This window comes from Lissotriton helveticus, chromosome 1_2 (genome assembly GCF_964261635.1).
Source record: "Lissotriton helveticus chromosome 1_2, aLisHel1.1, whole genome shotgun sequence".
NCBI classification, from domain to species: Eukaryota; Metazoa; Chordata; class Amphibia; order Caudata; family Salamandridae; genus Lissotriton; species Lissotriton helveticus.
In genome coordinates this window covers 246,340,935-246,357,315 of record NC_136058.1, presented here as the reverse complement: position 1 = coordinate 246,357,315, position 16,381 = coordinate 246,340,935, and the positions used below count along the sequence as shown (strand labels likewise).

The following is a 16,381-nucleotide window of genomic DNA, read 5'->3' as shown; positions in this document are numbered from 1 at the left end:
TTATAGTTAGCTGAACATTTTACTCATACAAAACCATTGAAATTCCCACGTTATAGTTAGTGGGACTCACTATAACTCGCGCGCCCGCAATCCACTGCTGATGATGTCACATATTACATGATTCATGACATGGTCAGTGACATCACTGATGACATCACTGATGACATCTCAAATTACATCACTGATGACATCTCAAATGACATCACTGATGACATCATTCATGAGATAATACAATGCACCTCCTCACACTCTAATCTAACCTTTGATACATCCAGTGTTGAATACAGACTACCATTCCTGAAACCATTGACACACCAATACTAGTTACTACATACACACTCACTGATTCCTAAGTCTACACACACATCCACTCATTCACCCATGCAATCACTCATACATACAGTCACTCATCAATACAACACTATCATATGCACTCATACACCTATACAGACACTCACACGGTGCCACTCATCCATGGAGTTACTCACACACCTAGTCAGTCATGCAAAGAATCAATCACACTCCCATTTCCTCATCTATACAGTTATACACACAAAACCTTACTTATTCAAACATAGACTAACACATACTTACTCTCTTTTACAATCACTAATACAAGTACACATTGATCAATACAGTCACTTACGCAATCACAGGCTCTCAAGTATAGTCATTTATATATGCCAACTCTCACATGCACTGTGTTTTACATATGAACTTACTTGGACATGTAGCACTGAGATATCCATTCACTCACCAACACACCCATGTACACAGTCAACCGCCCATACAGCTGTTTCCACATGCACTGTTGAACTCATATACCAAGTGAATCAACTGCTCACACATCTATGCAAAGAGACACACACCTCCCAGCCACCCACACTCACACTCACACTCACATACAAATACTTGGGCAACCAATCAATAACCCATATAGCCACTCATATAGCTACTGATCAACATATGCAGCAGCTTACACAACAACAGACATACTGATGCACACATCATACAGTTTAGTCACTAACCCATGCATTCAGTAAGACACATTTAATCACTCACTCATACAGTCAGTCACGCACCTACTAAATCCTTCATCCAGACACTTATACATCCACTCATTCTTCAATATGTAAAACTTATTTAAACTTTACAGAAACACACAGATACTGGATGATGTCATCAGTGATGTCATTTGAGATGTCATTTGAGATGTCATCAGTGATGTCATTTGAGATGTCATCAGTGATGTCATCAGTGATGTCACTGACCATGTCATGAATGATGTAATATGTGACATCATCAGCAGTGGATTGCGGGCGCGCGAGTTATAGTGAGTCCAACTAACTATAACGTGGGAATTTCAATGGTTTTATATGAGTAAAATGTTCAGCTAACTATAACTGGTGTGAAACCTATGGTTTTTTCAGTGACTATATAGATAGATAGATAGATATATATATATATATTCCTAATCGTTTTTGCTCCTTCTGTTTCCCCCCCTCGAGGCAGTTGGATCGCATGTTGCCAGCGGAACGTGTCTGACATCAAATTCCAAAATTATTACAGTGAAGCAATCCCTCAGTGGATTGCTTCTACAGCAGTTGATTTATTTTCAGTTATGCATTTCGCCTGACCTTGCAGGCTTGATTACACACTGCATTGTGGGACAAGCTGACATATGTAGTAGGTTTTACAGAAAGCAAAAAAAGACTCATATTGTTAGAGTTGATAACAATGGCATCCATGTTGGAGTGGTGAAATATCCAGCCAAAATTACTTGTTCATAATGCACGTGTACCTTCCTCAGTTAAATTCACTGATTAAGACAGTAAATATGTACAGTATATCAATATATATATTTGCATCATATGAGAACACACAACAAATCTTCACTCATATTAAGGTTTATATCAATACAAAAGAGGCATCCATTTTGGAATGGTGAAATTAAAGTTTTACACTTGTATATGAATATGTGTACTCATTGAATTTCTTTGTTTCTGAAGTCCACATCTTACAGGTATATAACAAGATTTGATATACACTTGGATCAAAGTTCATATATCCGAAAAAAGTTGCAGTTGCTTGTCGACCCCTTGATTTAAGAAATCAAGTTGATCTGCTTGAAACTAATTGGCATAGTGCCATAAAAAGATCGGTTATACCAGTACTATACCTTACTTACACATAGTGTTCTTATCTGGGACTAAAAAGGTTGAGATGCAGTATTTGATATGTACAGGGTTTACTTCCAAAATGATGCAACAATGTATGCCGTTGTCCTGTGCCATCAGCCAAGTATAAAGCACTAAAGAAACCAGAATACTGTTTCTAACCTCCACCAAACACACATCTACATAGATCTAACAATTAATAATGGTCAAGAAATTAAAGAGATGCTATGCTTTGTAATTGAGCACAAAAGGGTTCTCTTATCTGTCTAGTACTGTCCTTCATTCATCTTTTTCATGATGTCGAAGAAAAGGGTAGGGGAAGAAATCAACCTGACTACTTCTGGAGTCAGACCCTTCCTTTCCTTCTGTGATTTATAAAAAAAACATAGATTATTATCATGGTTAAGTTAAAAACAACAAGTATCAGTTATACGACATACCACAGACATCTCAATTAAATTACAAATAGGAAAAACAAGGGGCCATATTATCAAGCAAGGGCGATACATTATCGCCGCTTTTATCGGCAGGAAACTGCCGCTAAAGTGGCGATAATGGGCTTGATAATATGCCCTTGTGAATTCCCATAGAGCCCAGGTTCTGGTGTTAACCTGGGCTTCTATGGGAATTCACAAGGGCATATTATCAAGCCCATTATCGCCGCTTTAGCGGCAGTTTCCTGCCGATAAAAACGGTGATAATGTATCGCCCTTGCTTGATAATATGGTACCCTAGTTCTCAGACTCAGTCTATGAGGACTCACAGGAGCAGATCTCTTCCTCAAGCGCTAGTGCTCTATTGACTTAATGCTCATGGAGGTGTATACTTAGTTCTTCGTCCTGATTGTGGCCCCCAGGAGTTTTGGTTTGCAGGTTAATGATGTGCCGGGACTCCTTCTGCCTGAGGTGGAGTACTCTGTTCCCACCCCTGAAATTCTCTTTGATTTGCTCAATCACAAAATACGTGAGCAGTGAACTGTTAGATAAGTGATATTCAGCAAAGTGCCTAGCTACTGAATAGTGAGGTTCTTTGACGTTGATGGCCCTCAAGTGTTCCAAAACTCTCTTCTTCACTGCCAGAGTGGTACTACCTCCATAGTGTAGTTTACAGGGACACTCCATAATGCATATGACAAAAGTGGTACAGGTAAGAAATTGGTTTATTGTTTTTTCTGATGTTGGAGTGTGATGCTGTTTCTGCATACAGCTATAGCCGCATGCCTTGCAATTCCCACAAGGAAAGAATCCCTTCAGATTCAAATGTATTTTGGGACCTGTATTGGTTATATCTACTTTTACCAATATGTCTTTGAGATTCTTGCCCTTCCTGTATGTATTTGGGGATGCCTAGAAATATTTTCAGCTAAGGCAGGCTCACTGGCAAGAATGTTCCTGTTTCGATTGAGATTTTTTGAGATTTGCTTAGATTCTGAATTGAATGTCAGGATGACTCTCAGACTGCTTTCTGCTACTGTAGCCGGTTTCTCCTGTAGTGTTTATTTCCCCCGGATCTTACTGACCTTGTCCTTGGCCCTTTCCAATACCCATCTTGGATAGCCTCTCTCTTTGAATCTTGTGATCATATTCTCTTGTTCCATGAGGAAATTCTCCTGATTGCTACAGTTCCTTCTTGCCCTCAACAGCTCTCCAAAGGGAATACTCCACTTGAGGGTCTCTGGGTGGCTGCCGAGAGCATGAAGGAGACTGTTGCCCGCTGTTGTCTTTCTATGCAGTTTGGTACAGATATGGTTATCTCTCACTTCCACTATTACATCAAGGAATTCAATATATTCTCTACTTATGGTGTATGTCAGTTTGAGATTAAAATCATTCACATTGAGTTTGTTAAGGAATCTCCTCGCACTGTCCTTGCTCCTTTTCCATACGATGAACAAGTCATCTATGTATCGGAGACACTTGATAACCCTACCTTCTGTGTTCTGCGTTTCCAATTCTTTCAAGACTTCCTCTTCCCAGACTCCTAGAAAGAGATTGGCAAAACTAGTGGCAAAGCAAGTGCCCATGGTTGTGCCAAGGACTTGCTTGTACAGTGTGCCATTAAAAAATATATGTTATTACACAAGCAAAACGTAATCATTTCTAATAACATTGCTGTATGTTCCACATAACAGATTTTTATTTTCTTCAGAAAATGATGGTCGCATTGTATGCCCAAAGTATTGTCAATGATTGAGTATAGCGAGGTGGCGTTCATGGTTAGAAGAAGAAAATCTTTCTCCCAGATGGTGTTTTTTATTTTCCCCAAAAAGTCTTTTGTGTCTTTAGTGTATGACTGTAATGTCATCACATACTCGCGGAGGAAGTAATTTACGTATTTGGAGATGCGTTCAGAAACACATCCTATCGATGAGACAATAGGTCTCCCTGGTGGTTTTGTGGGATTCTCGTGTACTTTTGGCAGGAAGTAAAACCTAGGTAGTCTTGGATAGTCACTCTTTAGATAACAGTATTCTTCCCACTGCAAAATCCCACTGTCTTTCCAGCTACTCAGCATGTTCCAGATTTTGACAATGCTTTCGTTGTACTCTTGCATGCTTGTTTCCACCTAGAATTTGGTACCACCTAGTTGTCTGCTTGCTTCATCTCTATACATATTTCTATCCCAGAGTACAATGTTCCCTCCCTTGTCTGCAGGGCGAATTGCCATACTTTTGTCTTCTGACAGTGATTTGACAATTCTCCATTGTGTTTTGGAGAAGTTTGAAGATGTGTTGGTTCTTTTTCCCTGACGAAATTGCATGACGTCTTTCATCATGGTGTCATGGAAGGCATCAATGTTATTGTGTTATATATAGATAGATAGATAGATAGATAGATAGATAGATAGATAGATAGATAGATAGATAGATAGATAGATAGATAGATATATCTATATATATGCATATACACAATCCCAGAACGAGTAGTTTGCTTTATTTCCCCTTCAGTGCCATATGTTCCTGAGTGCTTGTGTGTTTATTTGAACACACACGGGGCTCCGCTCCCAGTGCAGCATGATACACTGCCATGAGAAATGGGCATCCTGGTTGTAGGTGTTTGTATCCCACTAATTTCACACTATTGAGATCAGCCACAGCACCGGCGCACGGAGATCAGTGCATCACACTACTGCTACATGCTAAAGTACTTTGGCAATAATAGTGATCTGGTCACCAGGACCCACAAACTGCGTCTCTACTACAACACTCCCACCACACTGCAATCCCACCCTTCTCCCAAAACACTATTTCTGACCCCTAAACACTACCTACTGTCCCCTTCCCTGCCATCCTATCCCTAAAACACTCATGATGGTTGACTAGGGGTCCACTGCATGCCAATGGGTAGCTTGTCCCACTTTAGAGTGGACGGAGTGGAGGTATCAGTACTCCTATGAGTAAGGTGGGTGGAGTGATTGTGTGCCCCATGTGCCCAGTGGGCAGTGTGCCTAACTAACTTTTTAGTGGTGGGGGTGGTACTAGTAGTTGTGTTTAGGGTGTGGGAAAGGTGACTGGGGTGCACTGCTTGCCCATTGGTGACAGATCCAACCTAATTTTAGGTGGTGGGGGGTGGAGAAGGCAGTGGAACTTTAAGATTAGGGTTATTGGGCTCCTGCACCTTCTCCTTGACACAGTTTTAGATTTAGAGATGGCAAATTGGTATATAGGAGTAGTATGGTCCAAGGAACCCTTACGTATGTAATACTGGATGGCTTATAAGATCAAAATTTAAGTAATCTGTTTTATAGGCATTTTTGTATTTTCCAGTCATTAAAGAGTAGTCTAAAGTACTGGGATTTTTTAATGTCTTGGATCATTCAGCCCAAATCCCTGTTTAAAACGTGCAAGAGCTGTGGCAATGTTAGACTCCGCTAAGCCTCTCCTGGAATTGGAGGAGTCTAATCTTGGTGTTTGCATGCAGTTGAATTCAATACCAAATATCAGGTTAATCTGCTGAGCAATTAATGTTATTAATAATTCATGTAATGGTGTTGGATTGTCTTCTTTCGGGTCACAGTAGCTCAACACTACCAGACTTTTGCTTTTCCACTTAAATACGGTCTCTACCCATCTGCTCAATGGTGAGGGGATATAACCACTGTCAAGCAATTTCTTAGAATAGTCAGTACCCAATAGGCCCTGCAGACGCAGAGGAATTAATAGTGTTAGCTATCTATTCCCAGAAAAATCTTTTTTGCTATTGTGGCGTTAAATGAATTTTCTCTGCAAGAACAATAGTTTCCCCAAGTTATTTAAACCAGGTCATTGTAATAAACTATACTAAATGATGACCCTTGACTTGCAATCAAACCATTGTATCAGTGGCTACATATTAATGTATTCAGATGAGTACACTGTACATGTACTGCTGAGTTCACTTCTCCCATTAACACTAAGAAGTGTCATTCAAACATTAAAACGTGCATTATCAACTTAAAGGATCCTAAGAAAATTAACTACATTCACATAATGAAAGTATATAGCTGCATCAACAATCCCTAAAGTAAGTAGATCTGAAAAAAATTAAAGAATGAAAGAAAAGAGACAACTAAATGACAAAAAATAGTGCAACAGGAAAATTGAATTGCTAGGCTAAAAGGATAAAAGAGACATGTAGTTAAGTCATATTTAAACCCGAGTGAGAATTCTCCTAATGTCTGCATCCAGCCAGAGAGTCAGCAAGAGTCAATCCCTCCAGCATCCACTCAAAACTTTACTGGAGGTTGGTGTATTTTTTTTTCTAACAAATTACTTCTCCGGATGTAACCTATCCACTGGTGTCTAGACACTTTGGGGGCGATTATGATTCAGCCGTGAAAGGCTCTGATGCTCGGTCGGAGCCTTTATGGCCGCATTGTAATGGCCTTCGGTTTACTTTACGACTGCCTCATTACGATGGTGGTGGTCGTAAACTAAACCTCCTGTCCATTACAACAACTTGCTTTAGGGAACGCATTGTTGGATTTTAAATCCAACACCTTACCTGCTGTTGCACAAACTGCAGTTGGAATAGTAAAATATTGTATTCCAAAGTAAAGCGCTTCCCTGAGGCAAGTCATTGAACCAACATGTATTGTAATGGAACGCATGGTAATGACACATTTGTTGCAAAAGCATGCCTGAATACGTCGAATATACCTCCACCAAAACAACAGAATGTGGTGTTAAAACCTTAAAGCTTTTGGTAACAAATTTCAGTTCAAGTTAAATCAATTAGCAAATTTGAAAGACTAATATGGTAAGAGGAAACATTTAAATGGCTATACAGTCTACATTTGTATGGGATAAGAAATAATATGCAAAATAGAATACCATACAGCTAGCAAAATATCAACCAGGCAGTCCCATAAAGGTGCAAAGGGAGATCATATGGGGATGGTGTCAGTATCAGATGAACCAAATTTAAGGTTCAAAAGGGAGCTATAAGTGCTCAATCATGACGCTCCACACTCAGGGCAGGGGAAATCAGAAGAGAAGGGAAAAAACCTTCTTTCAGCAAAGTCAGGGTGAAATCTGCTCTACCATTCTAAAGACTTCACAATTAAAGCATGAAAGGAGATTCTAGAAGGCTTTTTCCTATCAGTTTTCTAGCAAACAAACCAATCCAAAGATGTTATCTTGGAGTAGGTAGACTCCCTAGTTTCCCAGCTCACATTCAAAGGAGTAACCAACTGGGCGACTTTGGGTATAATATCATTCCAAACTGCATGGTACAAATAGTCTTTCCCAGCCTTTAAGTCTCCATATCTGAGGCCAATTTCTAATTAAACGTTTAGTAGTCTGCAAATCTAATACAATGCACATTAATCCTATTCTACCTTAATGAGGCACATGATATCACACACGTAAAGGAGTGAAAACAAGACACTTGCAAGTTACACAAACATTAAATTCAGAATAGACTCAAACAATTGCAATTAGCGCAGGTAAGTAGCTATATTGACTCTCATCTAAATGGATGCACAGCTATCACTACAATTAATAAATGAAATGCACACAGACTGATACTGTTAACAACACATTGAATATGTAGGTTACATTATAAAGGGTTGGGGCATTTAATTATTCTGCTTCATCCGTTACCAATGAAAACTGAAATGGCACCATGTAAACATACAGAAAATTCTGTGGGCTCCTCCAAGACTTGACAGTCGGCCCCTCCATGCAGTGGCTAATGTTCCATGAAATCACAGATACCAACAGGTCTAAGGTGCTAGCGTAATGACCAAAATCTCTCTCTTTTTCTGTGTATGGTTTTATTTTTTCTAGAGATTTTAATATATGTTTTCCAGAGCTAACAATGAGCTGCAATACCAGTTTAATGATTGGTTGTAGGCTATACAAATTCTAATTAACCACAATATTAATGTGCAATCTTTTTTATTCTGGTTTTCTGGTATTTTTAGAATTGGCTCTTTCTCAAACATTAGTAACTACTGCTATATTCTGGAAAGACTGTTAGAAATTGCATCAGAAAGCTCTTCAAATGAAAATTGGTTTATACAAAATCGCAAATAATTTAAGATGAGAAAAAAACATTTTTTAAAAACCAAACAATTAAAACAGTATCCAACATGCTAGACATAAACATGTAAAAGTAGTAACCTTGGAATGTTCAAGGAGGTAGATCTTAAAGACCACAAATAGTCTTATAAAAACTAGGTGTGGGCATCAAAACCCGCAGAATTTGACTCTGTGGAAATCTGCAGAGTTCCATACAAACTCAGCACGATTTCACAGCGTTCCGCCAGCAGACGGAAATAGTGACATCGAGCTGCCGCCCTGTGATTTAGCAGTTGTAGGGGGTTCTGCACTGAAAAATCGTCACAAATGGCACCACACAATGAGCCAGAGGGTACAGCTACTCGAGTTGATTTTGCTGCTGCTCGTGTAGAATTTCTACTCGAGCGGCAGCCTTCTGAAAAAGAATGGTTTTGATCACCCTACTAGAGAAATCTCACTGGATGAACTTGTAATGACTGGTAATCACTCTAGTGGATGCCAAAACTTGCTCACCAGCTTATCATTCTGGAGCTGCGTGCGAGAAAATATTTTGCCACGCGGCGATTGGCAGAATTCGGCTGGAGCTCCGTGTTACAAGAGTAACGAGGAATTGCCAAAATTCCACCAATTCCACAGGCGGAATAGAATATTTTGCCCATCCCTATTAAAAGCAGATAAACACAAAAGCATTAAAAGCAGGAACACTTACAATTTCAACTCATTGCCTTCTAGGGCTAAATGAGACCTAAGATTTCAGGTATCATGCAAAAATATGTAGGCACGAACCCTCCAGAGTGGGAGGTATCAAATTTTAGTAGTGCAAGTGCTGACCCCACAGTCCACACACTGTTAGTTTTTATTAAGAGTTTAAGCCATTTTAACCTGAGACCAGCATAATATGGACAAAAAAAGCATTTTATTCTCATTGATAGTAGTACAAATGGGAAGACGGCTAAACCCCATTAGTAGCTCAAATGGATCAAAGGAAGAATAAAATATCTTAATTTAAGATCAAGGGATCTAGATAATGTTGCTACAATTGAGTCTAAGCATTGTTTGTAAATTGGTGAATATCCTGGTTAAAAAACCAGAAGCATTGGCGTTGTTTGTAAAATCGCAGCTTGCATCTAAGTAAGCATAGGTGAGAGAAGCCAGAGAACTTCCACCGCTCCACATGATATAGGGCAGCACTGTGACCATGCGTCTGTACACATCCAAGGCCAGATGGATCACATAGCCAGCTTTATTGATTATGCAGTTTGTCCCTTGATTGCTGGACTCTTTTTTTGTGGTTCAGGTGCTGCATCCACATTGCATCATGCAAAAATGTATGCCCAGGTAGGAGAAGTAAGACACTTGTTCAAGAGAGTTCAGAGTAAAGTTTTTCATAATTTCCTTATGAGATAAAAAAATTATTAACTTACTTTTTGCACTATTGATTGGGAAAATCTGAGAAGAACAGAATTCTGTGAATTGGTTTAATACATTTTGGAGACCAACAGAGGTCTTTGAGACCAGGAGAGTGTCATCGGCAAACAGAAGCATTACCGTCTTCATTCCACCAAGAGTTAGAGCATCACTTGTGCCAGACTTGATGATGTCTGTACACTGATGTATAAGGAGAATAATATAGGTGCTAGCAAGCAACCCAGTCCAACTACCCTTGCTCTAAAAAGGTCTGCAGGTCACCACCTGCTGGGCCAAATGGATCTTTATATATATACGAAGGTCAGATAAAGTGGATTGCAATAAATGGTGAGGAATATTTACAGAGAGTGTAGTTGTACAAATATTATTTTTAATGACTGCTTTTTAAATATCACAAACTTAGGGGTTTATTTACAAACCACTTGTGCCAACAGTGTGTCACTTTTTTGACGCACAGTCGTGGCCGAGTGCAGATCCATATCTACAATGCCAGGCAAAGCCTCTTTGCATGGCTTTTCATGAACTTGTAGATATGGTGCAAGGTAACGCAGCGCAAGTCGCTGCATTGCACTTACAGTGCATTAAGGGTGTCTTCCATGGGCATTGCAATGAGTTTTACCATACAACACCCATGGGTTTTGATTCATTCCCAGCTATACAAGGAACTGTAAACCTGGGAATGTGTCAAAAACATGCACCTCCGCAGGGGAAGCTTAATGAGGAGGAATAACTGTATTTCTCCTTGTCTTTTACTCTTCCTATGTGTGCTGCATTCTTCAGCATGCATAGAAAGAGGAAAAAACCTCCATGGTTTCTTTTTGTGCAGGAAGATGCCCATTCCTGTACAAAAACAATCCTACCAGCAATGCAGGCACCCTTGCACCATGGTGCAAGGCACAAAATTGTGCCCAAGTGCTGCTGAAAGGACAGGAATGCACAATGATTCATAACTACTGTGCATTTCTGCCCTTTCCTTTTGATGCGGGACAGCGCAAAAAAAAAGTCGCTCGCTGTGCTGTTCTGTGCCAAATATTTGTAAATAAGCCCTTAAATTAGTAAGAAATAGAGCCTGAAAACTTGGTCTATTGGACTCCTTTTCTTCCAGAAGCCACCCTGACAGTTAGAATGAATCTTATTTTCCTCGGTCCTGCTCTGAATCCTTGAGAGCAGTACCTTTGATAAAGCTTTCTGGATATTGTTCAGCAGGGTTATGGGCCGTTCGTTAGTGTGGTCATGCCAGTAATCCGTTTTTAGAAATAGGGAGGATCTCCGCTCCCAGTCATGAAGCAGGAATTGGAGCTCCCTGTAGATTTTCATTGCTGATGGAGCTGATGAAATAGCCACTGATGGGATCTGATTTATGAAGGTCAGCAGGGATCCCGTCAGGTCCTCGGGCCTTCCCATATTGTTGCTTGTTTATAGATGCCATCACCTCTTTTAACTAAAAAGGGCTTGGGTCATGGGAAAAATAAAGTTGCACCTGCAAGCAAGCTATCTGGTTAATGGGGCATTTAGATAATAAAGCTCAGAATATTGAGAGTACCATTGGCAAGCTTAGAGACATCATAGACTCATTTAGAGTATATGATATCTCTTAACTGCCACCCTTCAGTTGGCCTCTCCTTAGTGGTGGACTTGAAGCAGTTATCAGGTTTCTACTGCAGTTGTCTAATTTCTTTGATTTAGGGCCTGCTTTAGAGTTTGGTGGGTGAGATACTCCACCACAAACGTGACATATAGCCTGTCTCCTGTATGCTGTATTACAAGTGCTGTAGAATATAATGCCCTTGTAACATGGCAGGATGCCATCCGCCAAACTCTAAATCAGGCCCTAAATCTTCTAATCTAGGTTGGAAGGAGGGATGCTTTAAGGACTCAGACACTGACCCTACATGTTTGGTGACGAGGGCAGCTGTTGAGTTGCCTGATTCAATATGGTATATCATCTGGTTAAGCACTTCCAATTGTTTTATTGAAGCATGCATTTGTACTACATGTCCTGCCTTTTCCTGCACATTTTCTATTCATTGCAAGGGTCATGTAAGCTTGCGGTTGTCGACATTCAAAATGGTTACTCTCAGAATTGATTTGTGGGCTTCTAACTAGAGCCTTGCGCTTCTACTGCCTTTCAATTGACCTGCTGTTGGATTTATAATTGACTATACACTTGTTTAGCACTTGACTCTTAGGGCAGTGAAGCAGAGGAGTCCAAGGCTTATGTAGGGAAGTTATGTGGAGTTTGAGACTCAGAACTCAGCATAACATAACATATAAAACATAGTATAAGGTTTCCCCTTCCTCTGTCTATTCAGCTCAACTATGACAGTCAGAGTCTGCTTATTCTTAGGCAACCATGGGAGCCCCGCAAGTCTCTTTGTCTGCTAACAGTTACCCATTCAGGATTGGTAATTCAACTGCTGTGGTTATACTCCCAGAAGTGTACACTGCCCAGGTACTTTTCTGAATAGGGATTCTCAGTCTGCTTTTGAGGTCATGTAGTTTGTTTAAGGTGTCACCCTTGCATGTATTCTGCCTCATCTCAGCTGGTGCGGCTACCGATGATCAACAGTCTTCACCCTGAGGCATGCAAGGGCGCTGAAGACTTGGGGTATTGTTCTGTGGTCCGGACCAGTAGTGGGATGAGCAGAGCTCAGTGTTGTTGACGATAATGGTCACGGCTCTCTTCCTTCTCACGGCTAGTCAAATCTTTTGTGTGCAACCTCCAGGGAGTTTGTGCAGTCCCAACAATACCAAGACTGAAGAGCCCACCACGAGGATCATGTGGCACACTACAGTGCTCAAGATGAGATGATCCTCTTCCTCCTGTTCAAATTGGAAGCTTAATCAGATTGTACCTTTGGTCACTTTGGCCACTCCATTGTAGATGCTTAGGGCTTCCTCTGCACCACAGACATTTGGAAGAATGCAGCCTGTGGGATGAAAGTTAGCTGACTGGGCCTGTTAGTGCAAGGTTTCTATGTTCAGGTTAATGCACCCCAGGGTAGGCCAAAGGTCTAATTGAGAATTGGCATAGTAGCGCCCGAGTGGGACTGGACAGCTGTGAGCTCACCACAGCTTCTGCAGTCTGAACTGTTTCCAGCTTCTTTCTCTGCCCTTCCTTTTAGAGACTCAAGCATATCACATAAAGGAGAGCATGCTTGAATGGGGACTAGTGAAAAAATAAAGTGAAGATACTATATGGATTCTTAAAAGCAATGGGACACTCATGATGAAAGCATGGCTTTCTTTGGGACACTCACAAAAGTATTGGCGTCTTTCATGAGTGCCCCTTCAGAATCTATGGATGATTCTCTTCCTTATCTATGTGAAACTTGTGCTGTAAAATGCACCATTTTTGCCCTGGCTTTCTTTTAACACCATGCTTGTGAGAAAATCATCTTGAACATTCCTCTAAGAGCTTGAGTTCACTTTGCTTGCTCCTCTTATGGTCAAATTCATTGGAGATATTTAAGCACCACAGCGTTCAAAAACGTCAGTCATCACTGACAGACAGTGAGAATGATGAGAGAGAATCACTGTGCAGGCATTAACTCATGTGAGATTGGGATAAGCTATAAATGGGGAGAACCCCAGTGCTGCGCATCAGGGAGATGCAGTACATCAGTTAATAAGAAGCTCATCGTAGACAATGAGTGGTAGTGACCATGCTTGGAAGCATTGGGAAGATAGAAGAGCCCAATGCACTAGCCCAAGGTACCAGTTTTAAAACATCATGGGATAGACTGCTGCCCTGCTGGGAGATCTGCTAATGAAATCAGCTACAAATGTACCTAACAGTCACCGCTGTCCTTACATTAAAGACTGGTCAGAAGTATTAATGCAGTTGCTGCAGTCGGCCATTGCAACGCCAGACACTTGTACGGTGAGCAGAGGACTTTGACGTTGGAGGTAACTACCAACCTTTAATCCTGAAAATATATATATTTTTTTATCGCTATAAAGAAACAACATAGAAGTAAGTCCCTGTGTGGCATCCTACTGCCTAGTGTGCATTCTAAGGGTGGAATGTCCAAGCAGCCTTGTATCCGGTACATGGGTTTACATCTAAGAAGGCATATGTTTGAGAAAGGAATATTCTGCCCATTTTGTTCCTGTTGGTTTGCCGATGAACTTGCCTGCCTGTGTTGCTCTTTTTAAGTAATTGACTCTCTGTTCTTGTCAATACGGCAGACTTTCTGCTTTTGTTTATGCTGGACCATCTGATATATTTTCTACCTTCTACTCTGGTCCTTTTTTACTCCTCTTCTTCATGCTTTTTGTTTCCATCATGTAAGTAATATTGCCCTTTCGTTCTCTTTCAGGCTGTAGAGGGCAGTATTGGACTGCCCCTGTCTGTGCAGTGTGTGGCTCTGCCCTGGCAGGAGGAGCTTTGTCTACGCTTCATGAAGGAGGTGGAGACTCTGACTGCAGCAAAGAAGAGGCGCTAGGGGCTCTAGTGGCAGATGTGGAGATATTTTGGGTGGAGGGAAAGGAGTGGTCAGAGAAGGCTTTTCCAGTAAATAATAATAAAAAGGCTGATAAAATTGTCAAATGCACATGCAATGACGTTTACTTTTATATTTCTTTGAAATAATATTGGGATTTACAGTACAAATGATAACCAAATGTGTCACACACAAATAACATCTTACGGAATAAAGTTAGCAAGCATTGTTTGATACATTGTTCCAACTTGCATGACATCATGTGTGGTCCCACGATCACGGCACAGAAGCCATAATAAGAAATACCTCTAGTCTTACCTCTCTAAAATCCTTAAATAATACCACTTTAATCAGGGTCACTTTATTAAAATGATGGTGCCTTGGATAATTAAGGGTGGGCGTAGTTGGCGGAGTACCCCTACATAGAATTCTGCGGAGTTGAACAAAAACTCTGTGAACTCAGCTCCGCAACTCTTTTCTGTCTCTTGCCAACTAATCAAATTTTGTCCCATCCTCCTAGGACCATCCCAAGAACAGTCAGTTATGGGCAAAAATACATTCCCAACCAAAGGCCCTGCAAAGCATTATAGGACGAGATTCTAGAGTGCAGTCCACAAAAACAATCCTGCCTGCAAAGGAGGCTGCCTGCATTGGTGCTAGGCAGCCAAATGTGCTCCCGCGAAAAGAGAGAGCAGGAATGTGCTGTACCTTGATGGATATAGATGGTGCATTCCTGCCCTCTCCCTTTCAGGCAGCACAGTGCAGCAAGGTGGTTCGCTGCGTTGTATTGCATTGTGAGAAAAAATGATAAAAATAGTAGTTGGTCGTTCAGGGTTAATCAGACATGTAATTAGATACTCCCCGTTGGTGTGAAGGCATTCACCACTCAATATTGCTTCCTCATAAGCCATAACAGTTCTTCCGGTAGGCAACACTTTACAGCTTGTTTGGATGTCTATTTAGCAAACATTACTTCTATTTTGTTTTATGGCCTTGAGTATAAACCCCTTTGTAAATAGTCAGTTCTGAATTTGTACAAAGGAAAGTTCCTTCAGACGATAACGTCGTTAAGTCATGCAATTCCTGTTCAATCTTAATGTCTAGAACAGCGTTCTCCAAAGTTAGTCCTGGAGGACCGGATCCATTCCAGATTTTCAGATAACTATATTTATCTAAATGTGGATATGCTAAAAATCTGGCTTGGATCCGGCCCTTAAGGACTGACTTTGGAGAACCCTGATCTAGAACTTGCTCGTACTAGCATCTGTTCAATATCTCTGGCAAATGTATATAGATTGGCTTTTAACAAATTACATCCATCTGTAGGCACCTTCTGAGGCTACTTAAAGCAGGAAATCCTTAATAGAAAAGCAAAAAATTACGCTTGTAAGAATAATCTTAGTGTTGCCCTTGCACAATTCCAGTGCACGATTGACCACTTACAGATGTGGAAACACACAAAGCTCAAATTGATTCTAAAAAAGGCTAGAGTCAGAATAAGTTATACTAGTGCTCTTACTCACTAATTGATAAGCGCCTGCATTGAAATTCTTTTCTCTTTGAATAGAAAACATTTAGAATTGTAAATATTTTTTATTTCTGACGAGATCTAAAGCAATAAAATTATTCTGATTCTGATTATTCTGAAACACCTTGGCTGGTGAGGCGTTAGCAAATCTGCATAAACTTTATGAAACTCAGCCCATCTGGAGGAGAGGCCCTCCTGACTGAAAGCGTGTGGATTTAGATTTCTTAAATCTATTGGTTCATTGAGACACTTGTGAATCCCCCATCCACCAGTGCTAGCAGACTTTTTATCCACTTTATAA

At 40.6% G+C, this 16,381-nt stretch overlaps 1 protein-coding gene across 1 annotated transcript in view; it reads left to right on the top strand.

Moving 5' to 3' along the window:
• LOC144800392 (vitamin D3 hydroxylase-associated protein-like) overlaps positions 1–14,555 on the top strand; it is a 726,480-nt gene extending 711,925 nt beyond the window's left edge. Inside the window, exon 15 of the mRNA XM_078671678.1 lies at positions 14,430–14,555. Within this exon, the coding sequence (XP_078527804.1) occupies positions 14,430–14,555 (126 nt within the window). The remainder of the gene's footprint in view (positions 1–14,429) is intronic.
• The last annotated feature ends 1,826 nt before the right edge of the window (positions 14,556–16,381 follow it).